Genomic DNA, 21942 nt, shown 5'->3' on the forward strand with positions numbered 1-21942 from the left:
ATTATTCAAATACTAGTTTATCAATGCCAAAATCTTTTAAAATACTAAATTAATATTTATCTTATCAATTAAACAAGTTGTCCACAGACACTTAACTTGCTCCAAGATATGGGGGTAGTTGAATCATGAATGATTTGGACATAGGGATTAACTCGCTTGAATTAATTCCCTCAGTCATAGACTCATAGCTACGACAATACGAAAAACAAAAAACAAAAAACAAAAAACAAAAGAAAAGAAAAATTGAACTAACAGTCACGCTCGTCAATCTAACCTTGCCTTCGCTGCGTACTGCGCACCTTCTCTCTTTTCCCCAATTCCCCTTTCAACACAAGATTGATAAACATCATCCACCTATGTAATATAAAAAAATAAAAATAAAAAATTTAAGATCGAAATCCGACATCCAAAATCACTTCTTACTGCCACTATCCATTTTCTCTCTTTTGCTTTTCTCGGGAAAGTTCGGTTCTCACCAAGAAATATTTTTTCCCCTGGAATCAAACAACACCGAAGACCGAACCAACACTCTCTGATGCGAATCGCTTCATTCTCACATGGCTCTGCTCTTAATTTAGTCTCATGACGATCGTTGGTATATGCCGCCCTATGCGTTCCCCTTGGGATCAACCCATGGATCGCTGCCTCAGATTCTTTCCATGCCTCATTGACCCTGGTGCGTTTGCTGCAATTCCTTTTTTTTTTGTTTAAATTAGCTTAGTATTTGTTTTATCTGAATTTGCGTGCTGAATGGTGAATGCTGTTGCTGAACTGTTCTGACTTTCATTTATGTGTCTTCCTAACAAAAACTATGCGAATTTTTTTATTTATTTATGCATTTTGGAATTTTGTCACTGAATTTCAGCTCGGAGGTCTGCGATGTGCGTGAAATTGGTCTTGGTGACTGTCCATTTGGTTTATATTGGCGTTCTCTTCTTAATTGATGGAGATTTGATAGAAAAGACTAAGAAGGAACCGGTGTATGTTTTTTTCCCACTTTTAAGTCACTGTATTCTATTTTTTGCATGTTTTTTTTACCATACTGAAGCTTCAACTTAGTGGATGGTGCTGATTCGCTGGCACTTTAATGGGTTTAGTGGAACATTTATTTGTACTTGAAGATTTGTTCAATAGACCATCTAATGAAATGAAATAGATTGAGATACCTTTGAAAGAGAGGATAGCTTTGCTGGTGAGTTGCACATAGTGAGCGTTTGTGACTGGCAAAGTAAAGTAAAGTGATAAATGTGCATTTGGGTTAATGAATTTATATGGATACTATAATATTATGGAAGTATTCTTACTTTAGATTTGATGATACATTACAAATTCACAAGTTTATTGATCTTTTAAAAGGAGGCAAAATTAAGCAAAGGATGCATAGAAATATGAGTCTGAGAATTATCTATTTAGACATTTTTGGCAGGGACCTACCCATTGTTTGAGGCTATTTAATATCTAGCTACGTAAGCAAGGATGCTTTTCAGTAAATGTAGTGCCTCTATCAATGGTTCTTTGTTTGCTTCCAAAAAATGTTCCAATTTGAGAAGGACTACTAGGCCTTATACTTTCCTTCTTCTTTTTTTCGGATAGACTACTTGGCATTATACTTTGTCCAAGATGCATAGCAGTTAAAATTGGTGTTAGAATTTGTAAAGATTGAATTTTTGGCAAATCATTCAGGCAAAATTCCAGCTTCAAAATTCAGGCAAATAGTATTTTCCCATTTAATAAGCATTTAGTTGTGACTGTTCTTGAATGATACATCTTTTCTAATGCTAATATGGCCGATGAATAGCATGAGATTCCTTTTGCACTTCCATCAATTAATACGAGAAGTGTGCTGGAAGTCTGAATAATTAGTAGACGTTAATAATTTTCTAGATTTACGTATTGTTCTGCATGAATGTCTGTTTCAGTGCTTTGATTTACTTTTGAGGTGTCTTTATTTTTTCCAATTTTTTATTTTATGATTATTATTCTCTTTTTTTTGTTTTTCTGTCAGGTACACTGCTTGTTACTTGCTGTTGTTCTTTGTTACTTTAATACAATACTTTGTTACATCTATTTCTTCTCCGGGGTAAACATCACAACTTTTCTTCCTTTGGATGAAGTGGATGTGGATTATGATGTGTAAACGTGATATTTATATTTATATCTTCCTGATCTTCTTTGTTTTTGTATATGCTACATTTGTGTTTACAGCTATGTCCTTGATGCCATGATGACTCTTACTGAGAGAAATGTCCTATACAGAAAGACATCAGAAGCCTCAAGGTAATTTATCGTTGTTTTCATCCTCTTCAAAGGTTTATTATATAGTGACATATGACGAAAATTGATGTATTTGATCTCACCTAACTATTATTGTCAATTTTGTCATGTTTAAGCAAAGTCTACCAGCTTCAGGCAAAAATGGGAGTTTCGTTGTTGCTGTCGAGGGATCTCAGGCAGGAAAAAATATTTCAGGAAATAATACACCAACTTGGTCAAAGTTAGTGGCAGACTTGTATCCTATGGGAACAACAATCAGGTAGACTGGGCTGGCTAGATAATCTTTAATTTCATCCTCTATTAATTAAGTTTTTAGCATTATTTAGGGTTTTCTCTGTCTTGCAGAACATGGACATGCAGCTACTGCAATGTGGAACAGGTAATGATATATATTATGTATTACGACATATTAAATGAAGGTACCTTATGTAAATACTTGTGTTATTGCATTGCTGGATTGTATGCTCCGAAAAAAACAAAAATGAATAAACAAATTTTCCATTACAAATGAAAAAAGGTGGACTTAGCTGCACTATTATAAAATGGTTTTATTTGATTTATATATCACTTTTTGCACATGAGGACTTCCTACTTTGCATAGAAACTGGGCACCTCTTGCAGTTGCTTTCTTTTGTTCCAATAATGTAACACTCTATTTGATGATCAATCATATTTTGTTTCCTTTCATGGCCATTATCCAGCCTCCACGATCAAAGCACTGTCATGATTGTGACAAGTGTGTTCTTCAGTTTGATCATCATTGTGTTTGGCTTGGTAACTGCATTGGGCAGGGCAATCATTGTCGATTTTGGTGAGTCAATTATATGTAATTTCATCATTTGCATGCCGTTATTGAAGCTCTTCTATTGTACACTTAATTTGAGCTAGCTAATATGGAGATAAGAACTTCCACAGTTAACAAATCTTTAGCTTGTTGATATTAGGATTTATATCAGTAAGGATATTTAGTTGAAGAATCATTGACCTGGAAATAGAATCACTAAAAGTTTTCAGTAAAGTGCCGTTGATTTGTTCTGTTTCATAGTCATGGCATTTGTTACAATAATGAAGCTGCAACATGTACTTGTTAATCATTTTTTAATGCTGATTATAAGAGAGACCAGCAAGAAATGTGTTGGATGAATTTGGAAATCTATAGTGAACTTAAGCATTTCATTGTCACGTTATTTATTTTTTTATTTTGAAATATAGGTGCTTTCTTCTCCAGATTGAGTTATATGTACTACTAATTGGATTAAAATAAGATTTCCTTAAGCAATCAATTTTACTTGAATGCAAGAGCTGTGGTTACTACTGGATTGGTCTTAAACTTCTTGAAAATTTAATTACTAGGGGTATAATTAATGCAAATCGAGAACTTTTGAGACAAAATTGAAACACAATAAAGTTAGGGGTATGTTTGAAACTTTTGGCAAACTTTAGGGACAAAAAGTATATTTTACCCTTTAAGATACTATCTATCTTGAGAATATTAAGGCTGTGCTCTCTATGTTATAAATGATATGTGATCATGATGCAAAGGAGTTACTTATATTAAGTTGTTTTATGTATATATGTGTTAAAGTATTATAACTATATTTTCCTTGTTATGAATCCTTCTCCTTAATGTCTAAATACTTTAGGTGGTACCTTTGTGAAGAGACAGCGTTGTGCCTCTGGACTGGCATCTTATATATTTCATACTTGAAGGATCACATTAAAAGTTCTTGGTATGATATCTGATTTATTTAGTAGTAATCTTTTTTATACTGATACAGACTCTCGTCCCAAAGCACACACACAAAAAAGAAAGAAAGTAGCAAAAACAAAAGGAAGCAAGCACAATGCTCATGCAATCTACATTTTTTCCCTTTATATCTGAAATTAGAGCATGATTTTATGATGCTGTCAGGTGGCGGGATGCAATCATGATAGTACTGTTGATCACTTTGTCAATCTCTCTTATCTTTCTGCTTTTGCTACTTCTATTTCATAGGTACATATTTGTCTTTCTAGTTCTGTATTTTGCATTGGTTGCATTTGTTTAGATTTTCATGTATACTTAACTGTTTCTAGAGTGCCATGCTCCTTTATGTTGAATAGTTAATTGTTTCTGATGTCTTTTGCATCTGATCTTCACGTGGAGGGATGGGAACTCGGTTTCTGTTTGCTTTCAGTGCACCAGTTTAATATGACTGCATGTGGTTCTCATTTCTCATTTTGGTTCAATATCTTTAACTCTACAAAATGAAGACTAAAACTATGTGACTCACTAACTTGTAAATTTTTTATATATTTGAAAGAGCCAAGACTAAATTTTTATATCTGAGAAGCTATTCCTTTAGCTTCTGCTAAAATATTGGGTAAGTTCTTCTAAGATTGTGATTAATTATTTGATCTTTTTAATTAAAATCAAAAAGTGATTTATTTTCCTTACTCAAAGAAATAGTTTGTAAGGAGTAATAGTGCAGTACATGTAAAGGAAGATAGTAGCACTGCGGTCACTTAGTATAGTCTATGTATATATGTTACAGCATACCTATATATATAATTATATATAGACTATGCTAAGTGAATGCAGTGTTACTATCTTCCTTTACATGTATTGCTCTATTACAGTATTACTCTTTACATAGTTGAAACAAATGCAAGCTCTAGGTTTACTTTTACTTTATGGTCCAATGTCTCCATCATGTTCACTGTTTAGTTGAGCATCCAGGTTAAAGACTATAACAATCACTGATGTTTTGATTTCCCTGCAGTTATCTTATTTTGACAAATCAGACTACTTATGAACTTGTAAGGAGAAGACGAATTCCTTATCTAAGGTTAGATTAGCTATAGTCCCTTGTTTTTCCATTACTTAGAATTTTCAATATATTGAATCTTGGCGTTTAGGTGTTTTAATATTTGTATGTTAGTTGTTTATGTTTCTTGGGATATCTCTCTTAAGCACACCATTCATCAATTCATTTGCAGGGGAATTCCTGAAAGAGTGCACCCATTTAGTAAAGGAGTATCTAGAAATGTATACAATTTCTGCTGCGGAAGTAGCAGCGTATACAACATGGAGCGGCTCCCGACACCTCAGGAGACAGAGGAAAAGTCAAGACCGTACACGTGTCTGGATGTCGTAACCTGTCGATGTTGCTGATGACTGTTGTAAACAAATTGTATAAGTAGGAGTCTTTGTCCCTGAGAGTTTTATTGTGAACTTAAGGCCATTTGCAGTGTGATTTTCCATGTTATCCATTCTTTGTTTAATTGTTTTTTGGAAGTGGATGTTTTAAGTTTAATGTATAGTTGCAGTGCTAGGGTGTGTGTCATTTTGCCAGTGTTGAATTTCTCAGACCTGGGATTCTTGGAACACAGGGCACCATGCGGAATTGTTGGTTGTGGTAGTGTTGATTGTGATCGAAGCAATTAAAGTTTAAGGTAAGATGAATGAACAGAGTGTTGCTCACATGCTTTTTTTGACTTTTGGTTTCCACATCTTATTAGAAGTCAAATTTTTGAATGTCCAATTAATTTGACCGTAAAATGTGGCTTTGGTCAGCGGCACAGGTGTAGTTAAAATACTTCAAAAGAAGCTTCGTGTTTAAACTTTAAAGAAGCTAAGAACAAGGAGGAAATCGATTTGAGTATTTAACAAAGTAAACGCCGTTAGTTCCACTTTTCTGTCGCAATCTATGGCATTAAATAACGGGGGATGAGGATGGCATCTTTTTCTCCAACTGGCGAGCAAGACGTTAATCAACTTCAACTATTAGTTATTAAAATAAAGGATTAACTACCATGTGTTCCTACGGAAACACATTATAAAGTTATAAATTAAGAAAATATTTATAGAAAATAATATAAATTTAGATTCTCAATACATTTGTGTTTTACTTTAAAACTTTTTATTATTAGCAACCTTAACTTGTGCCTCTAAGGCATAAGTTAGCTAAGTCTTTCAAAATAATTATTAGTATGAAATATATATTGAAATATAAAATATATATTAAAAATAAGTTAAATATTACATTTATTTATACATAAATAAATAATATTTGGTGGTTGATCTTAATATACACATAATATTTTTAGAAATCATTATTATCCTTACTTAACATGATAGTTGCCTAGTTATTTAGTAGCAAAGTTTTTTTTTTAAGTTTGGTTTTTCATGATATTTTCAATCCAACAAGGCTTCTATTTAAGAATTTGCTATTAGAAAATACTTTAAATGAGTTACTAGGTGCGTAAGATGGGACAAAGTCTTTTTATATGTTTAGATTTAGATATAGATATGGTTTTAGTTTCTATGACTTCTTAGAACATGTAATAATATTATTATTAGTAAATTTTTATTTTAATAAATACATTCAAAATTTAATTTTGAGTTTTTGTTATTTTTATAACTTTTTAATTAATAATTTTAACATTGATTCTTAGAGAAAATGTTAACAAAACTCGATAGATATATACTGATTAAGTGACTATAAACCATTTCTATATTTCACCAGTGAAAATGATGTGAAAATTTGGAAAAATAAATGTAGTATAGTTAATCATTTACTAGCAGGTTGAAAATGGTGGCAGCCCCTTATTAATTTGTCAGCGACCATGGATAGCAACCGTATTTAATAATTAATATTCTATGCTCAAAGCCTCCGTATTTAATATCTTTAGAAAATGGATCAACTAATATGATATCAGATGCTTATCCTTTAAATTACGCACACCCCATTTTCAAATCAAATTTTCGGAACTCACTAACAAAGTTTCCGCCACCTTTGACAATGCTACTTTGTTAAATTGCCAACCTGACTATGACAAAATTTAATGGCATGTATATAAATTATAATAAAATGGTGACTGGCTCTTCCAAACAAGAAAATTTATACAACATTCATTCATTAATCTTATCTTTTTCATTTGGAACAATTAGTACACGTTCACACTTCACACTAGTGAAAATTTGCTATAACAGTTTTGAATTTCTACAAAAAGCAAAAATAATACTTAAAGAAGAATCACAAACCCTTTTAGTACTACTTATTCATCTAGCTAGTTTATCACTTTGTTACATCATCCAATATATTTAAAAAAAAAAAGAATAAGATATTAACAACCCACAAAGCTAATGTGTTACATAATAAATCAAACAGAACAAAAGCTTTTACCTAAGTTCAAAACATGGTACTACATTAATGTTCTATCTCCTTACTTAGGATTGAAGAAGCTAACATTAACTCCAGTATCAACAATAACATAGATGCTAGCTGCAACAAGAAGGGCACTAAGGCACATCCCTAAGACCCCCAAGAACCAATTTATACACCAAGAAGGACCATATTTCTTGGGCTTCTTAAACTTGAGCCACATGAAGGAAGGGTATGCCAATGTCACAGGCAATGAAATTCCTCCAATCAAACCTGCCAAGCTTGACAAGAATGGAATTGCCACAGCAATGAAGAAGCAGATAAACCCAAATAAGATCCTGAAAATCACCCTTAGCCACCATGGGCATGGCTGCTTCTTCATCTTTACGTAATTTGATTCCATGTCATCAAAAACCGGCATGCCATAGATTTGGAATGAGCACAATCCATTGATTACTACGAATAAACTCGTCAATCCCAGCACAAATCTTGATACGTCTTGAGAATGGAACATGTATAGTGCAGTCAGCATTCCTCCTGAAGGAATCTGCAAAATTCATCACCAAAATTTAATTATAAAAATATTATTGATAACATTCTAGAGTTATAAAATTGAAAACTCAGTACAGTCGACTTCACATGAAGTTAATAACTGAGAACTGTTAGATGATTTGACTGATTTGACTAAATTTTCATCTAATAACTTTCAGTTATTATGAATTCGACTTCATCTGAATTTCTACCAATTATAAAATTATAATTAATTAAAGTATAAGATATTTATGATCATAATAAATTATAATTACCATTTGGCCATAAGCCCAATAGCCGCCAATGGATAGGGGAAATAAGCATGCAGCAATGAGTGCGTATGAAGCCTTCACTCCTTTCCACATTGGCACGTGCGATGGATGCTTCTCGCTTGAAGGCATAGTGGCCTGAAATAATAATCAAACATGATATTCAATTATTAATTGAAGAAAATTCTTCAAGAGATACATACATACATACAAGTCCCTGTCTATAACAACTCTTCCAATAATTCATTGTATTCACACTACTAATCCAAATTTTCTTCTTATTCATTCTGGACCATTTCAATAGTCATACATATAAAAGGATAAAAGTCATCCATTAACTTCAACATTCTCTGCGTGACACACAATTATTATTATTAGGTGAAAATTTATGGTACGACTTTTAACTATTAACTTTAGATGAAAATAATTGCATAGTAAAACAAGATAGTTATGATATGTACCTGAATTTCAAGGATGAGATTATGTCCCCTAAAAGCAAAGGCAACAATCCCAAGTGCATTAAGAATATTAAAAGCATCCTTAGCACTGGTTCCATGCCTAACAGGATTATAGTTAACACCGGGTAGGGTACCCTGAGCAACAGAGGTGATCCAAATGGAGGTACAGTACCCTACAGCAGTGACAGCACCAATGAGTGAAACCCCAGCAATGGAGTTCAAACTTGGCAACTGGGACAGCACCACTGCCACACATGTGAACACTAGGTACCACTCTACTGTGGTCATGGGCTTTGCGGTGCACGTGGTCCCGCATATTATTTGGTAGAATGTTCTTGCCGTTGATGCTCCCAATATTATTATGGTTGTGCATGTCCCTGCTGATAAGTATATTATTGGAAACATTGCTAGCACTTTTCCCAGTCTCTCCCCTGCAATAATAATTCATATTAAACATTATATTATTTCTTACCTAATGCAAAGAATTTCATCTTATAATTATAATATTATGAGTAAAAAAAGTGATTATATATTAATATATTCAACTAAATTACTTAACAGATGAAAACTAAGGTGAAGAGTTGATATCTAAGAACCGTTAGATGAAAATTTAATCAAATCAGTCAAATCATCTAACGGCTCTCAGGCACGTGAAGTTAATTACACCTAAGTTTCCACCTACTTAACATAACACTAACTCAGATGCAGTTGACTTTATGTGAAGATGATAATCGAGAGTTATTACATGACAATTCAGTTAAATCTGTCAAATCATTTGACTGACTCTCAACTATCAGATTTACATGAAATTAATGGCATCTGAGTTATCGTAAATAATTTCATACCAAATGTAGCAAAACAGAGTTGAAGGTATCGACTGAAACGAATTCCATGCTCTACAGATTCGTGAAGATGCACCAACAACCATAGAGTGTATAATTGCCATACAAAAGCTACACTCAAACTGATTATTCCCCATGTCCTGCATATAAAATTACACTGATTAATTAGTTTCCTTTGTTATTAATTAAAAAAGTTATTAATGAAAGATTTAATTAATGAATGAAATACTTACCAACCAAGAACAGTGAAGGAGAAAGGAAGAATAAGAGCCTGAATTCCAATCCCAGAACAAAGAGTATGAAAAGCAGCATAGAACTTGTTTCCATTCCTTGATTGAGTGATTGGAAGCCAAGCATCATGAGGATCAAGCTTTGTGAACCTGAGTGCTTTCCTCACAGGGCTTCCCAAAGGTGTGATAAACCTTGGTGTCAAATTTGAGATCCTTAATGGTGTTCTTGGTGTTCTTGGTGTTCTTGGTGTTTTTGGTGTCTTGGTTTTACTTGTTGCAATCCCATCTACTTCATCTCCATTCTCTGAATGCAGAAGTGGTGACCTTGTTAGTGATGGTGAGTGAAACTGAGAGGGTGGACATGAAACTGGTGGTGATGACACCATTGGTGTCCCTGTTCTTGGTGTTATTGGTGCTGAACTTATTTCCATTGTTTTCTTATTAGCTTCATTTGTAGCCATAGCCATCTTTGTTTTTTCACCCTCTCTGGCTATGTCTTCTAATTTGCAAGCACCCTTTTTTTTGTTTATTTGTGCTATTGTGTTTGTTTATTTGGCTATGTATTTATATACATGTAACTAGTTAGGTGGTTGATATTGTGTTCAATTATTAATTTTAATTGAGACTATGCAAATATCTTGACTTGGAATCATGGTATTTCCACATTCCTTTTTTGACACAACTTCTCAATCTATATAGTACATCATGCACAGTTGCATACATTCAAAGATTAGAAAATAAAATAAAAAGCATTAGTTTATATTTTTTTATAGGTTAGTCCGGCTCATTGTTAATTAAATATCTTTTATTTTTATTAAATAAATTTAAGGTTTAATTACTTTGTTGGTCTCTATAATTTTGCAAAATTTTTAATTAAGTTCCTATATTTTTTTCTTTTTTAATTGAGTCTCTGTACTAATTTTTTTCAATTAAGTCCCTCTTGACAATAATTAACTTAATTTTATAAGGACCCAACTAAAAAAAATGGTACAGAGATCTAAATAAAAGGTAAAAAATGTAGAAATCTAATTAAAAAGAAATTTTGGTGTAAGGACTCAATTAAAAATAAAAAAAAGTATAAGAACCTAATTAAAAATTTTACAAAACTATAAAGAACAGAGTAATTAAATCTACTTTTATATTAATTGTTTAGATTTAGAATTTAAAATTTAGAATATTTTATTTTTTATTTATTTTATTTTTTCTTTAATAGTAAGTTAATTTTTAAGGAACATTGCACTTCTTTTTTTTTAAGCGCATTAGCATTTTCAATATGACCCATAATATTTATTTATTTATAAAAGTTTATCTTAATCTCTATGCTATTTATGTTATAAATCATTTATTACTTTTCAGTTTTATAAAATACATGTATGTTTATATATATTAGTCGACAACATAAGTACGAGGAGATATTAATGCAGCTATAATAAATCAAGAAGTCTTATGTGAAACAATATATTATATTACTTATACACTGAAGTAGTGAAGTTGGTGTTTATTCAGGCACTTTTTTAAATCGAAAGAGTAAAAGATCACAAAATGGATAAACGAGAGATAAATAATATTAGGTGATATAATTAGAGATACCAAAAATTGTTTTGTGTAAATATATTGTTATTCTGTATAGTTATCTTATTTGAAGAAAATTCAGTATAATTTAGTCAAAAACTAATAGTACTCATGTTTATCGAGTTAACATATTTAAAAATTAATTTATTAACTAAATAAATCATGTGTTAAAAGTAGTTCTATATATATAATTATAAACCCATCCAATTAGCATCCGAAATTGACTCAAATTAAAGGGGGATTACAGTGGTTATATTTGAGACACTGTCTGGGCTATGACCAAATAATTTAAGCAGATAGACTTTGACCAATTAGAAACTAAAAAAAAAAAAAATTAGTTGTCACCCAACTTTAGAATTGGTCATTTTTTCAAGCTACCGAATTAAGAATTGTATGAATTGCAAACGTTAGATTACAGCATGTTGTTATTTTCCTTTTTATTGCTTTCATTGATTATTTTCTTCTGGGAGAGAAAATTTTCATTCGATGCCGCCACCTTTTGCATTAAAAATTGTATTTATTGGGAGAAGAATTTCAATTTGCAACACCTAGTCAACAAAAAACACCCAATAGGGACATGCATGTAATTAGTTTCATCCATCACCTCTCTTAAGTCTTAAGTGGCCAAGAAGTCAACAACCATGTGGTAGGCTAGTAGCGGTGGCTGCTGGGGCTTTATGGAAAATATGGCAAAAGTGAAGGGCCAAAAACAAAATCATCATTTTCAAACTACCAATTACTAAGTGTCAAACATTAAAAGTTAAAATCATTCCCTAATTATAGTAGATTCAACTTCCTAACTAACAGTATTGTCCAATACGTTACTAGTTTGTTAGTGTATATATTTGTTGTCATGATTTAATTTTACTCCCTCCTTTAACTTTTTGAATCGAAACCTTTTTCACATAAATATGTAGAATATTCGTATTTTTTAAATTATCACAATTAAATTAAGACTACTACTAAAAGAAAATTAAATATTATCATCTTTATGGTATTTTTTGAAGCATCAACCATCATCAAAATGAGTTGCAACTTGAGAGTTAGTTCAATTCACTTGGAAAAAAGCCACTGAAATTATGATTTGTTTAGAAGTAGGTCAATTTGTCTCGTTTAAATAATTCGCAAGTTAAATGGGTTTGAAACTTTGAATTGAGTGAGTATGGATTAGCTAATTTGTTTTTATTTATTTATTTGATAAATAAAGTCAGATGAATTTATATTATATATCATCTTTGTTATGGATTTGTTAACTATATTTTAATTTTTTTTTTTTGGTTTGTACCAGGATATCCATCAGGTCGAAAGTCCAATGACTAATTCCTCGAGTACTGCTGAAGTATACAAAGTGGGCAACCCTCCCAAACAAGGGCAACCCTCCCAAACAAGCAAACTTCATTCCCATCCTCCAAAGAGTATCGAATCCAGGAGAGATAGTTAAGAAACACAAACGCTTATTCATCTGTGCCAACTTGCATAAGTATATAAAATCAGATTTGTGGGTGAGAATGAGATGTAATACCTAAAATTGGAGTTTGTCGGATCCATCCAACTAAAAAAAAAACCAATGAGGCTTTTGTTTTATAATTTTCTTCTCATATTTTTGGACCTGTAATTTTCTTCTCCTTAAGTACAACTAGAATGAAGAAGGCCCAATTTCGTAAGCTCTCACTTAGCCCAGCCTAGCCCAGCCCATAGAATTGGGGGACCACGAAGGTCCTCAAGTTACAGGTTCCACATTAGACTGTCTCCAACACTCTCTCATTACAGTACCGACGTGGCACCTTGCGTTTTCTTCGAAAAGAAAGACACCAAATTTCACGAGTATCGAAAACTCAGGAGAAGGAAGGAGTAGAAGACAAAGCAAATACGCATAAGCTACGTATATGCATACCTTCTCAACCGTATGTGGTTCTTCTCTTCTTCCCTGTTTGGATTTCAGTTCACAGGAAGTGTTTAAACCTGTAATAGTTCTCTCAGCTGAATTTTGCTTCCGTTGCTCCAATCGACTATAAAATCTTGGGGCTATTAATTAGTGTGTTCTAAGTTTTGGTAAATTTGATAAACTTTTGTGCCCAGTGCAGTGAATGTTTCACTTAGTATACCTCTTTTTATGACATTGCATGCCAATGATATAGTTATGTAACATCAGTAGTCAGATGAAGCTGAAAATTGATTCATGTTGATAAAAATAGCATCTGAATAATCATTTCAGAGGTAGTAGTAGTTTAATGGGAGTGATAAAGGATGGAACAATCTCAGGGGTTCTACCACAAAATCAGGGATTTGTGGTCCATTATCCTGGGTATCCATCTACGGTTTCTCGTGCCGTGGACACTCTAGGTGGAATCCAAGGCATCCTTAAGGTATTATTAGACAAAATTTATTAATATGGTGATAATTTTGCTAATTATGATACTTACTTTCTTTTTTAATTGCAACCTGCTTGGCTTATATTTTGTAATTTATCAATGAGGTTTGGTTTCTATGTGGATTTCCACTTTTGTTATGGTCTGTGTGGTGACATTTGTAGGCTCGCAGTTCGCAAGCAAACAAACTAGAGCTCTGTTTCCGCCCTGAAGACCCGTATTCGCATCCTGCATTTGGGGAGCTTCATCCCTGCAATGGTTTTCTTCTCAAAATATCCAAGAGAAAACTTTGCAGTGAGCATGATGCCAAAGCTAATGGAAGTGTGCCTGGAAATATAACGGAAAATGAGAGGCAAGCTGATCAACCAGAAAGTGAGGGATTAACCGAGGATGATAAAGTCGAGGAATGTATATCTGCAGATAAAGAAGCAAACCTTTGTGCTGATGTTGTTGCTCATGTTTCTGAGGCTTACCATTTTAATGGTTAGAAGTTTTTAGATGGGCTTGATTTTGGTGATTTCATGTGGCCATCCATCATGTATATTAATTAGCTTTATAGAACCTCAGAAGCAAGTTAACTAGTTGCTTTTGTTTCCTATTTCAATATTACACAGGAATGTTTGACTACCAATATGTTGTTCCTGTTCATGCGGAAGTTGCCCAGAGGAAAAAGAGAAATTGGTCAGAACTTGAGGAACCACACTTCGGTGAATATCTTAGTTTCAATATTCTGTTATTTAAACCTGGTGTTTTGATGGCTTTTACCAAGTTTGTAGTGTGTGTTTCTGTTCTGTCATAGGTGAGGGTGGTCTTATGGATGTGGATCATGAGGACATTATGCTTATTGTGCCTCCACTTTTTGCTCCGAAGGATATGCCAGAAAATTTAGTGTTAGTTTCTCTCACTTTCATTAATTCTTATATTGAGAATGAAAAGTTGGCATTCATTTTGGGATCAGCATGGTTCTTGCTAATACCATAATTGTGTATGATCATACTTTATAAATATGAGGAAAAGGATGGCAGTTCCAATCATGTGAATAGCTTTAATCACTTGTATAACTTGTTGCCTACATTCAGAGATCCTTGTCTTTGTGTTACTCTTCAATGAGGCTTTGCGTTGTTTCATTTCTGTAGCTTATTCCATTGTTTCTGTAGTTTGGGGTGTTTAGGTGACAGACAGAACATGCCATTTCTTAAATTGAATTTTTTAAATTCTCATATGTTAATATCTTTTCTCAACTGGTGGAGTGGGAGGTGCCAATGAGGTTCTTAGTTCAGCTATGTTTTTCCTAGCACTATGCTATATTTTCTGATTAATTATCCAATATCCATAAGCTTTATAATATATCATTTTCCCCAGTTTTCCTTGTGAAGTTTCAATTGGCAGTTTCATCTTTCTTTAACTTCAAAGTGAATTAGTCTTCTTTATTTCAGCTTGAGACCACCTGCTACATCAAGTTCAAAAAGGAAACAAGAGGAAATTGTACAACCACATCTTGAGGTAACTTCAATTTGAAATAATCACTTTGACTATCTATGGTTACTCATCCTTCTATGTATAAAGCTTAAGTAAGAAAGCTTACTCATTGCCATGTGTGTACAGATGGACACAGAGCCAGTTCTTGCAATTGGTTTTGACATTAAAGATATCCTTTTCTCAGTTGGTAGAACCATTATATGTAGATCTATTGAAGTTGTAGAAATGTCAGTATATATCGATATGGATATTAAACACATTGAAACAGTTTTCATCATAGCTTTGCATGGACCTGCAGATTTTTCTTAAAGAAGTATTTGAATTACGTGCATGAAGTAAGCCTTCTGTAATGTAAGTTTATATTAGGCCAAAGGAACCACTAGCTGCTTCCTGATTGGAGTTCGAAATTTACATGTTCTGATGTCCGCACCTTTTTAATACTTATCCTGATTGTCGCCGGTTATGAAACTGCACTTCTGTGGATCTGGTTTTTCTTAGCCTTCTTACAGGTTCCTAAGATAGTGAATTGGGAGGAATATATACCCCAAGGTTCAGATCAATGGGAGTCACAGATGGCTGTCTCTAGAATGTTTGATGAGCGACCTATTTGGTCCAAAGATTCATTAATTGAACGCTTGCATGATAAGGGATTAAGCTTTTCACATGCCATGCTTAGAAGGTGACTTACCCAAACTCTGCTGATTACCTTTCTAACTTGCAGCAGTTGAATTGCTCGAGCTTGATGAGTGGGCATTGCCCTTCTGTTCTCACTTCTTGTAGGCTTCTATCCAGAATTTCTTACTATTTTTCCAGTGGACCTTTCTTAAGGTTCTGGATCAAGAAAGGATATGATCCACGCAAGGATCCCGATTCTCGCATGTGAGACTTGCTCTTTTCTAAATAATCTGTTGGGAGAGTTAGATATTAATAATCATTTGCGCTCAAAATGTTGGTCCCTGCATGCTATAGTTACTCAAATATCTGGTGGGTTTCTTGTTCCTTCTTTTCTTTTTTGTTTTAGGGTAGTACCAGTCTTCCAACACACTACAGGTCATGTTATTTTTTTAAACCTTTCATAAAAATGAAATGTTAGATCAATTAGGAATAATGATTGGAATCTTGAGGAATCTAGAAGTTTGTCTGAGGTTTTATCATGATCAACAAAAATTTACAGAGTTACCCAGTTTGGTGTTGCTTTATTTGCACTTCATAACATATGGGTTCCATTTTCCTGAAGAGGGAGATTAGATATTATTAACATTTAACTATTAAGTTTATTTATCTCAAAGGAATTTTTATGGTCCATAGACAGGAAGATTAAGTTTTTATTATTTGTTTGTGCTCTTTTGGTATTTTCAATGTCATCATGTTTAAAATTCGATTTGTGTTCTTCATTAGCTTCAGTTCATTGGTTATGTTGATCCAGAACTGTGATGTCATAAGAAGAATAAGGATGTTTGAATACTAGTTTATGGTTTCTATTATGACGAGAAAGTATAGTGTTATTCATTTAAATAATGTGTTCTTAACATACCTGTAAATGATTTTATTAAATTGTTTTTGGTTTTCTTAAAGAATAAAGCACTGGGTCTTTATTGAATATGTTTAGATGTTTGAATTAGCAGCTATCAAAGACTTGATTATCGAGTACCAATCCCGTTACGAAGTTACTGTGATGCTCAATCAACCAATACGTAAGTTCTTTTCAATTTTTCTTTGTTTTCCTCTTGTTCTTCTATGCGTGTTTGTGTGTGTGTGTGTGTTTGCAGACTTACAAACAATCTGATTATTCTCATGCCTGAACATATCTGTTTTCGGTATTTCTGGTTATTATATTGCCATTTGTGTTGTTTTGCTCATTTTTATTTAAGACTACTTTCCCCCTGTAGATCAAAACATAGATGGGGGGATATATGTGCCTTCCATGCTTTCCCTTGCAAGTTTCAGACATCTTTACAGTTATTCGAGCTTGTTGATGATTATATTCAATCAGAAATAAATAAGCCTCCCTTGCTGGCAGTTTGCACCGTAAGTTTCTCTACTATCTCAGATTTTATGTTGAACTACATGTCATGATGTCATTGCCCACATCTTTAATAAGAGATAGGTCTGCTTTTGATATGTTCTTAACATTTTCGTCTTATTTTTTGGCATTAAGTTCTACAAATACTATGGGGATGCAGAGCTGCCCTTTATTTTTCTGTTATGCTTGAATGACAGAGATAGATGGTTACTCTATAGATTCCTTTTTAGTTCTGAAGATTTGTGCTTTTGAGTTGATTAAAATATGTTGATTATGGTATCACTACCATTAATGTTTGAAGTTACTGTAAGATATTCAACTAGGATTCTAATTTGTATGCATTGTGAGTATGAGTGTTTTAACTCAACCACTCATTATTATAGACACAAACGTTTAATTGGATGACAATGACACTCGTTCAAATTAATTATTTGAGTTGCATCTAACATGCTAATTTCACAGTTTGCAACTGGATGGTTTACACAAAACATGCTCAATTGTATTAGGCAACGTATCATGGTGAGGTTCCTATCAGTATTCCCAAAGCCTGGTGCAGAGAATTTACTCAGATCTGCCACTGCAAAGTTTGAAAAAATGAAAAGGGACTACAGTAAGATTGCCACAAAGCCTGAAGGGGAGGGTCATGAACAATCTAATTTAGGTTACACTGTCTCTCTTTTCACGATTCTTTAATTTGATATTGCATTAGTAATAGAGTCAACAAATGACTGCATTTGGTAACAAATTCTACATAACTTGTTATCTTATATTGTATGAAACCAAACAGGAAGAAATCTTCAGTTTGATTGAGAAATTATTGATATTTTTTAAGAGAAATTATTATAAATTTTTGTGTGGAGCATACAGGTTTGGAAGAGAAAGGTGAGGCTGACAATGTTGATGATGAAGAAGTGGCAGCAGCTGAGGCTAATAATAGTGATGAAGAATGGGATGCTTATGAAGAACTTGATCTGGTAATTCTTATTTATACTCTGATTTTTAAGTTTTTCTTAATAGATTATATCATCAATGGCTTTTGACTTTTAATTTGTGCTGTTGACTCTTGTAGGTTGGAGATTGTGAAATACCTCTGCCGTCTCATCCTAGTATCCTTTTATATGTGAACTCTAATTTTTCATGTTTAATACTCAACTCTCATTATTGGTTATTGCCTGACACCGGTTTAATACGAAAGATAAATCATAGTGCACTACCATTTTCTTCTAATGTCATGTTTAATATATATAAGTGGAAGATGTTGTGGGCACTTTTGAGTTCCTTTATAATGATTAGATCTCAGCATGGAGAATCTTTCAAGGACTCATTTACAGGATCTTTTTGTTAGCTTCCCCTATGATGAAAATGACAATAACAAGGCACAGGAGATAGGAAGTGATGAAGAGTATCAGATATACCAAGAAGACAGTGACAAAAACAATTCCGATTAATGATTGCTGCTGCTACTATATAAAATTGTCATATGCACGTATCTCCTAAAATAGTTTTCCATGTAAAGCAATAGAGTGGTAGAGAGAGAATAATGGCAACGTGGCTTTTGTAGAACACATGAATATGAAGAATGCAGTATAGAAAGAACTCAAATTCATGCACATATACTACCAATTCATCCCTTTTAAACATTGGCTCCAGCTCCACCTCTTCTCCTCCCTCACCTTCACTGTCACACCACCTCCTCCTCTTTTCCCCCTCTACCTTGTCTCTTCGAGCTTGACAGCATCCTCTGATGGAGGTCAGAAACGGTGGTAGTGGATATTCTTTTAAGCGAGGCGTGGAAGCAGAAGAGGGTGGTGGTGAGAAGTGGTAGGGATAAAAATGAAAAAGAAAAATTTGACGTTGAATGAAAAAATTGAGTCGAATTTTAAGAAATGTGAAAAACGTTAAGACCAAAAAACCTTATTTAATCTAAAATCTATGCACTATCGAATGGTAATCGCAGAAAGAAGAGAGAGAGAGAGAGAGAGAGAGAGAGAGAGAGAGAGAGAAAAGAAAAGAAAAGGCTGGCACTTGGCAGGTTAAAATCAAAGAAGCTGAAAATTCCACTCATTCACCAAAAACATGTCCACTATGAACGAAGAAGATAACAAGAAGAAGGAATCGGTGGAATGGTTAGCTCTCCCAAAGGAACTATGGCCCCTCATATCCAAACGCCTAACCACCACCGTCGACCTCCTCCACTTCCGCAGCACCTGCTCCACCTGGCACTCCTCCACCCCTTCCTCTCCCACCGCCACCACCACCACCGCCTTCCCCCTCCTCCCTCGAAACCAGACTGTACCGCATCCACCACCCTTCCTCCTCCTCCTCCAAAGGATGGATCATCCTCCTTTCTCACAACGATTCCTTCCCTCTTCGCATCTTCGACCCTTTCACGAACTTGCCACTCTCTCTCTCACACACAAACCCTCCCCCCTTCGTTTCCCCCTCCCACTTGAATCTCCTGAATTTCAACCTCCTCGACCTCCTTCAATCCCATTCTCTTCACCACCACACTCATGAATTCCAACCCTTCATGCCTCTCCCTGAAACCCACAAAGCTATTCTCTTCCCGAGTTTGACTTCCTCCGTTGACTCCCGCAAGGTCTTCGCTCTCTACAACCACGGCAAGCTTCACGTTTTGAAGATCGGCGACCACAATTGGACGATTCTCGATGACGCCAACTGTTTCGATGACATGATCGTCCACAATGGTCAACTCTACGTGGTTGACAAAGTAGGTACGATTTCATGGGTGGATAGTGAAACCCTAAAATTGGTTCAATTCTCGCCAATGCTGTGCGGTTTGGGGAAGAAGAAACGGTTGGTGGAGTGTGGTGGGTGGCTGTATGTAGTTGACATGTACATAGAAGGTGAACCCGACAGCCCTTGGGACATGTATTGGGAGGTGGTGGATGTTAAGGTTCATAGGCTTGATGAAGAATGGGGTAGGTGGTTGGATGTTAAGGATTTGGGTGGCTATGCTTTTGTGTTGGGTAAGATGTTTACTTTCTCTCTTTTGGCTCAAGATTACTATGGTTGTGAACCCAATTCTCTCTATTTTTTCTCTGCTAAAAGAGCTTCTTCTTTCACCTTGAACGATTCAAGGTTCAAGCTCCCTAATCGCTTTTGGCCTTGCCCATCTCTCTTTCAACGCAAGTTCAATTTGTAAGTGCCTCAACTCTTGTTGGAAGCACAAGCTGGTTCTGTTAAAGCCTATTAATATTATTATGTCATTCATAGATTGAAGGTTACAAATTTGTAAATCATTATTATGTCATAACTGGTTTATACTTCTGTGGGAAAATAATTGATTCTGCATCAGCAAATATTTTGCTTGCCTGCATAGAAAGAAAAAGATTGTTTACCACATAATAAAAAAGCATGATTGATACCCCAACAATTTTCAAGATATTTTGGAGTTGGCTAATCATTTTAAGGTGAAAATTGAGGTGCAGTTGACTTCATGTGAAATTGATACCTGAGAGCTGTTAGATAAAAATTTAGTCAAATCAGTCAAATCATCTAACAGCTTTCAAGTATCAACTTTATGTGACACCTGAGTTTCTACTTAATTTTAATTAACCTTCTTATTATCCACTTGGTGAAGCTTGGTTAGAATTATATTTTAAAATGGAAAATGTATGTAAAGTAGTGTAATAGGTGAATTGATATAAAAATTTAATTTTAATGTATGGTCAATATAAAATAATTTTACATATATATTTAGTTATTAACAGTATATGTATATCTAGTTATTAACAACATAAATTAATTCATGAATAGTTATTAAAAAAACAGATATGATTATAAGATATTATAATTTTACACCATTAATGTATCAAAATTAAACACTTTATATAAATGGCGTGACATTTTTTCTTCTACTGACATAAGCATCCAATACAGTTTCCAATTGCTTCATTGTTTCGTCCAATCCCCATTGGAATAAATTCCATTGGTTCGAGTGGATTTGCATATTTTGCTGTAACTACTAGTAAGTCATGAACTAGTTTCCTCACACTATTATTAGATTTAACCCACCCAAGGGCTATTGCGCTCAATGCAATAATAGTGACTGAGTTGCTTTACTTATATGTTGAAGACATTTTGGATAAGGCAAAATACCATATTAAACTAAATGAGAGAAGAAATTACGTGATTCTATCAAAACAAAAAATATAACATGCATCTTGCCAAAAGCATATTTTAATATAATTCGAATGAAGTTAGTTCGAATTATGCATGAGTGGATTTAAGGAGTAATTCGAATCATATTGATTCGAACTACATGTAAACGTGATCCATATTAGTTCGAATGAGACTAATTTTAACTAGTCCACCATGTTGACATTTATAGTAATTCGAAACAGATTGATTCGAATTGCACACATAGTAATCCATACAATTATTTTGATGCTCCAACAATTATATCGATATGGAATCAATGCTAAATCGAATTCAATTAGTTCAATTATACGAGTCTATGAAAAAAATTTGTATTTTATAAAATTTAAAAAATTTTATTATCTAATAGGTTAATAAAAGAGTATATTACAAATTTTTATAGTGCTCATCATAATAATATTTAATTTAAAAATTGTTATTTAAATTTTAGTTGTACTCGTTACAAAATAATTATTACAATATTTTTTTTATAAAACTTCGGTAAAAGATGCCATGAGTATTATAAAAAGTAATCAATTTACAAAAATTGGCTTACAAACTTTTTATAGTACTCATAAAATCTTCTA

General features: G+C 33.6%; 4 protein-coding genes across 10 annotated transcripts; 3 read left to right on the forward strand and 1 right to left on the reverse strand.

The window, feature by feature from the left end:
* Positions 1-249: 249 nt before the first annotated feature.
* On the forward strand, positions 250-5751 carry LOC107487430 (protein S-acyltransferase 10). 2 transcript variants are annotated; one of them, XM_016108070.3, is made up of 11 exons: positions 250-676; positions 866-980; positions 2006-2080; positions 2206-2277; positions 2396-2533; positions 2620-2653; positions 2976-3085; positions 3918-4004; positions 4187-4270; positions 5037-5102; positions 5254-5751. In XM_016108070.3, the coding sequence occupies exons 1-11, from the start codon at positions 583-585 to the stop codon at positions 5426-5428; spliced, it is 1050 nt and encodes a 349-aa protein (XP_015963556.1). In that variant the 5' UTR covers positions 250-582; the 3' UTR covers positions 5429-5751. The 2 variants fall into 2 exon arrangements, with proteins under 2 accessions (XP_015963556.1, XP_015963557.1); XM_016108071.3 differs by lacking the exon at positions 2006-2080.
* A 1395-nt stretch (positions 5752-7146) lies between these two features.
* LOC107487431 (lysine histidine transporter-like 8) lies at positions 7147-10301 on the reverse strand. Its single transcript, XM_016108073.3, has 5 exons — positions 9755-10301; positions 9525-9661; positions 8683-9110; positions 8228-8359; positions 7147-7968 (listed from the first exon to the last, which is right to left on the reverse strand). Exons 1-5 carry the CDS (start codon positions 10216-10218, stop codon positions 7483-7485), a joined length of 1647 nt encoding a protein of 548 aa, XP_015963559.1. The 5' UTR covers positions 10219-10301; the 3' UTR covers positions 7147-7482.
* A 2801-nt stretch (positions 10302-13102) lies between these two features.
* Positions 13103-18832, forward strand: LOC107487432 (uncharacterized). 6 transcript variants are annotated; one of them, XM_052261961.1, is made up of 15 exons: positions 13103-13227; positions 13539-13689; positions 13857-14175; positions 14307-14399; positions 14492-14582; positions 15129-15195; positions 15298-15340; positions 15679-15850; positions 15952-16050; positions 16794-16865; positions 17061-17199; positions 17657-17855; positions 18062-18168; positions 18264-18300; positions 18488-18832. In XM_052261961.1, exons 2-15 carry the CDS (start codon positions 13555-13557, stop codon positions 18640-18642), a joined length of 1728 nt encoding a protein of 575 aa, XP_052117921.1. In that variant the 5' UTR covers positions 13103-13227; positions 13539-13554; the 3' UTR covers positions 18643-18832. The 6 variants fall into 6 exon arrangements, with proteins under 6 accessions (XP_052117921.1, XP_052117925.1, XP_052117922.1 ...); XM_052261962.1 differs by having other exon boundaries at positions 13140-13287; XM_052261965.1 differs by lacking the exon at positions 13539-13689.
* Positions 18833-19371: 539 nt separating this feature from the next.
* LOC107487433 (putative F-box protein At1g65770) lies at positions 19372-20481 on the forward strand. The gene has a single exon (XM_016108076.3). The coding sequence runs from the start codon at positions 19725-19727 to the stop codon at positions 20358-20360; it is 636 nt and encodes a 211-aa protein (XP_015963562.1). The 5' UTR covers positions 19372-19724; the 3' UTR covers positions 20361-20481.
* Positions 20482-21942: the final 1461 nt, after the last annotated feature.

The sequence above is a fragment of the Arachis duranensis genome, chromosome 5, assembly GCF_000817695.3.
Source record: "Arachis duranensis cultivar V14167 chromosome 5, aradu.V14167.gnm2.J7QH, whole genome shotgun sequence".
In the NCBI taxonomy this organism is placed as follows: Eukaryota; Viridiplantae; Streptophyta; class Magnoliopsida; order Fabales; family Fabaceae; genus Arachis; species Arachis duranensis.

Excerpts from the sequence above, each read along its gene's own strand:
- LOC107487431 (XM_016108073.3), bottom strand. The coding sequence starts at position 10,218 with ATGGCTATGGCTACAAATGAAGCTAATAAGAAAACAATGGAAATAAGT. Across the intron at positions 9,111-9,524 it reads ACTCTGTTTTGCTACATTTG|GGGAGAGACTGGGAAAAGTG; the intron begins GTATGAAATTAT and ends TTATTATTGCAG. Across the intron at positions 7,969-8,227 it reads ATTGGGCTTATGGCCAAATG|ATTCCTTCAGGAGGAATGCT; the intron begins GTAATTATAATT and ends TGAATTTTGCAG.
- LOC107487430 (XM_016108070.3), top strand. The coding sequence starts at position 583 with ATGACGATCGTTGGTATATGCCGCCCTATGCGTTCCCCTTGGGATCAA. Across the intron at positions 2,081-2,205 it reads ACATCTATTTCTTCTCCGGG|CTATGTCCTTGATGCCATGA; the intron begins GTAAACATCACA and ends TTGTGTTTACAG. Across the intron at positions 3,086-3,917 it reads GGCAATCATTGTCGATTTTG|GTGGTACCTTTGTGAAGAGA; the intron begins GTGAGTCAATTA and ends TAAATACTTTAG.
- LOC107487432 (XM_052261961.1), top strand. The coding sequence starts at position 13,555 with ATGGGAGTGATAAAGGATGGAACAATCTCAGGGGTTCTACCACAAAAT. Across the intron at positions 14,400-14,491 it reads ACTTGAGGAACCACACTTCG|GTGAGGGTGGTCTTATGGAT; the intron begins GTGAATATCTTA and ends GTTCTGTCATAG. Across the intron at positions 17,856-18,061 it reads TCATGAACAATCTAATTTAG|GTTTGGAAGAGAAAGGTGAG; the intron begins GTTACACTGTCT and ends TGGAGCATACAG.
- LOC107487433 (XM_016108076.3), top strand. The coding sequence starts at position 19,725 with ATGCCTCTCCCTGAAACCCACAAAGCTATTCTCTTCCCGAGTTTGACT.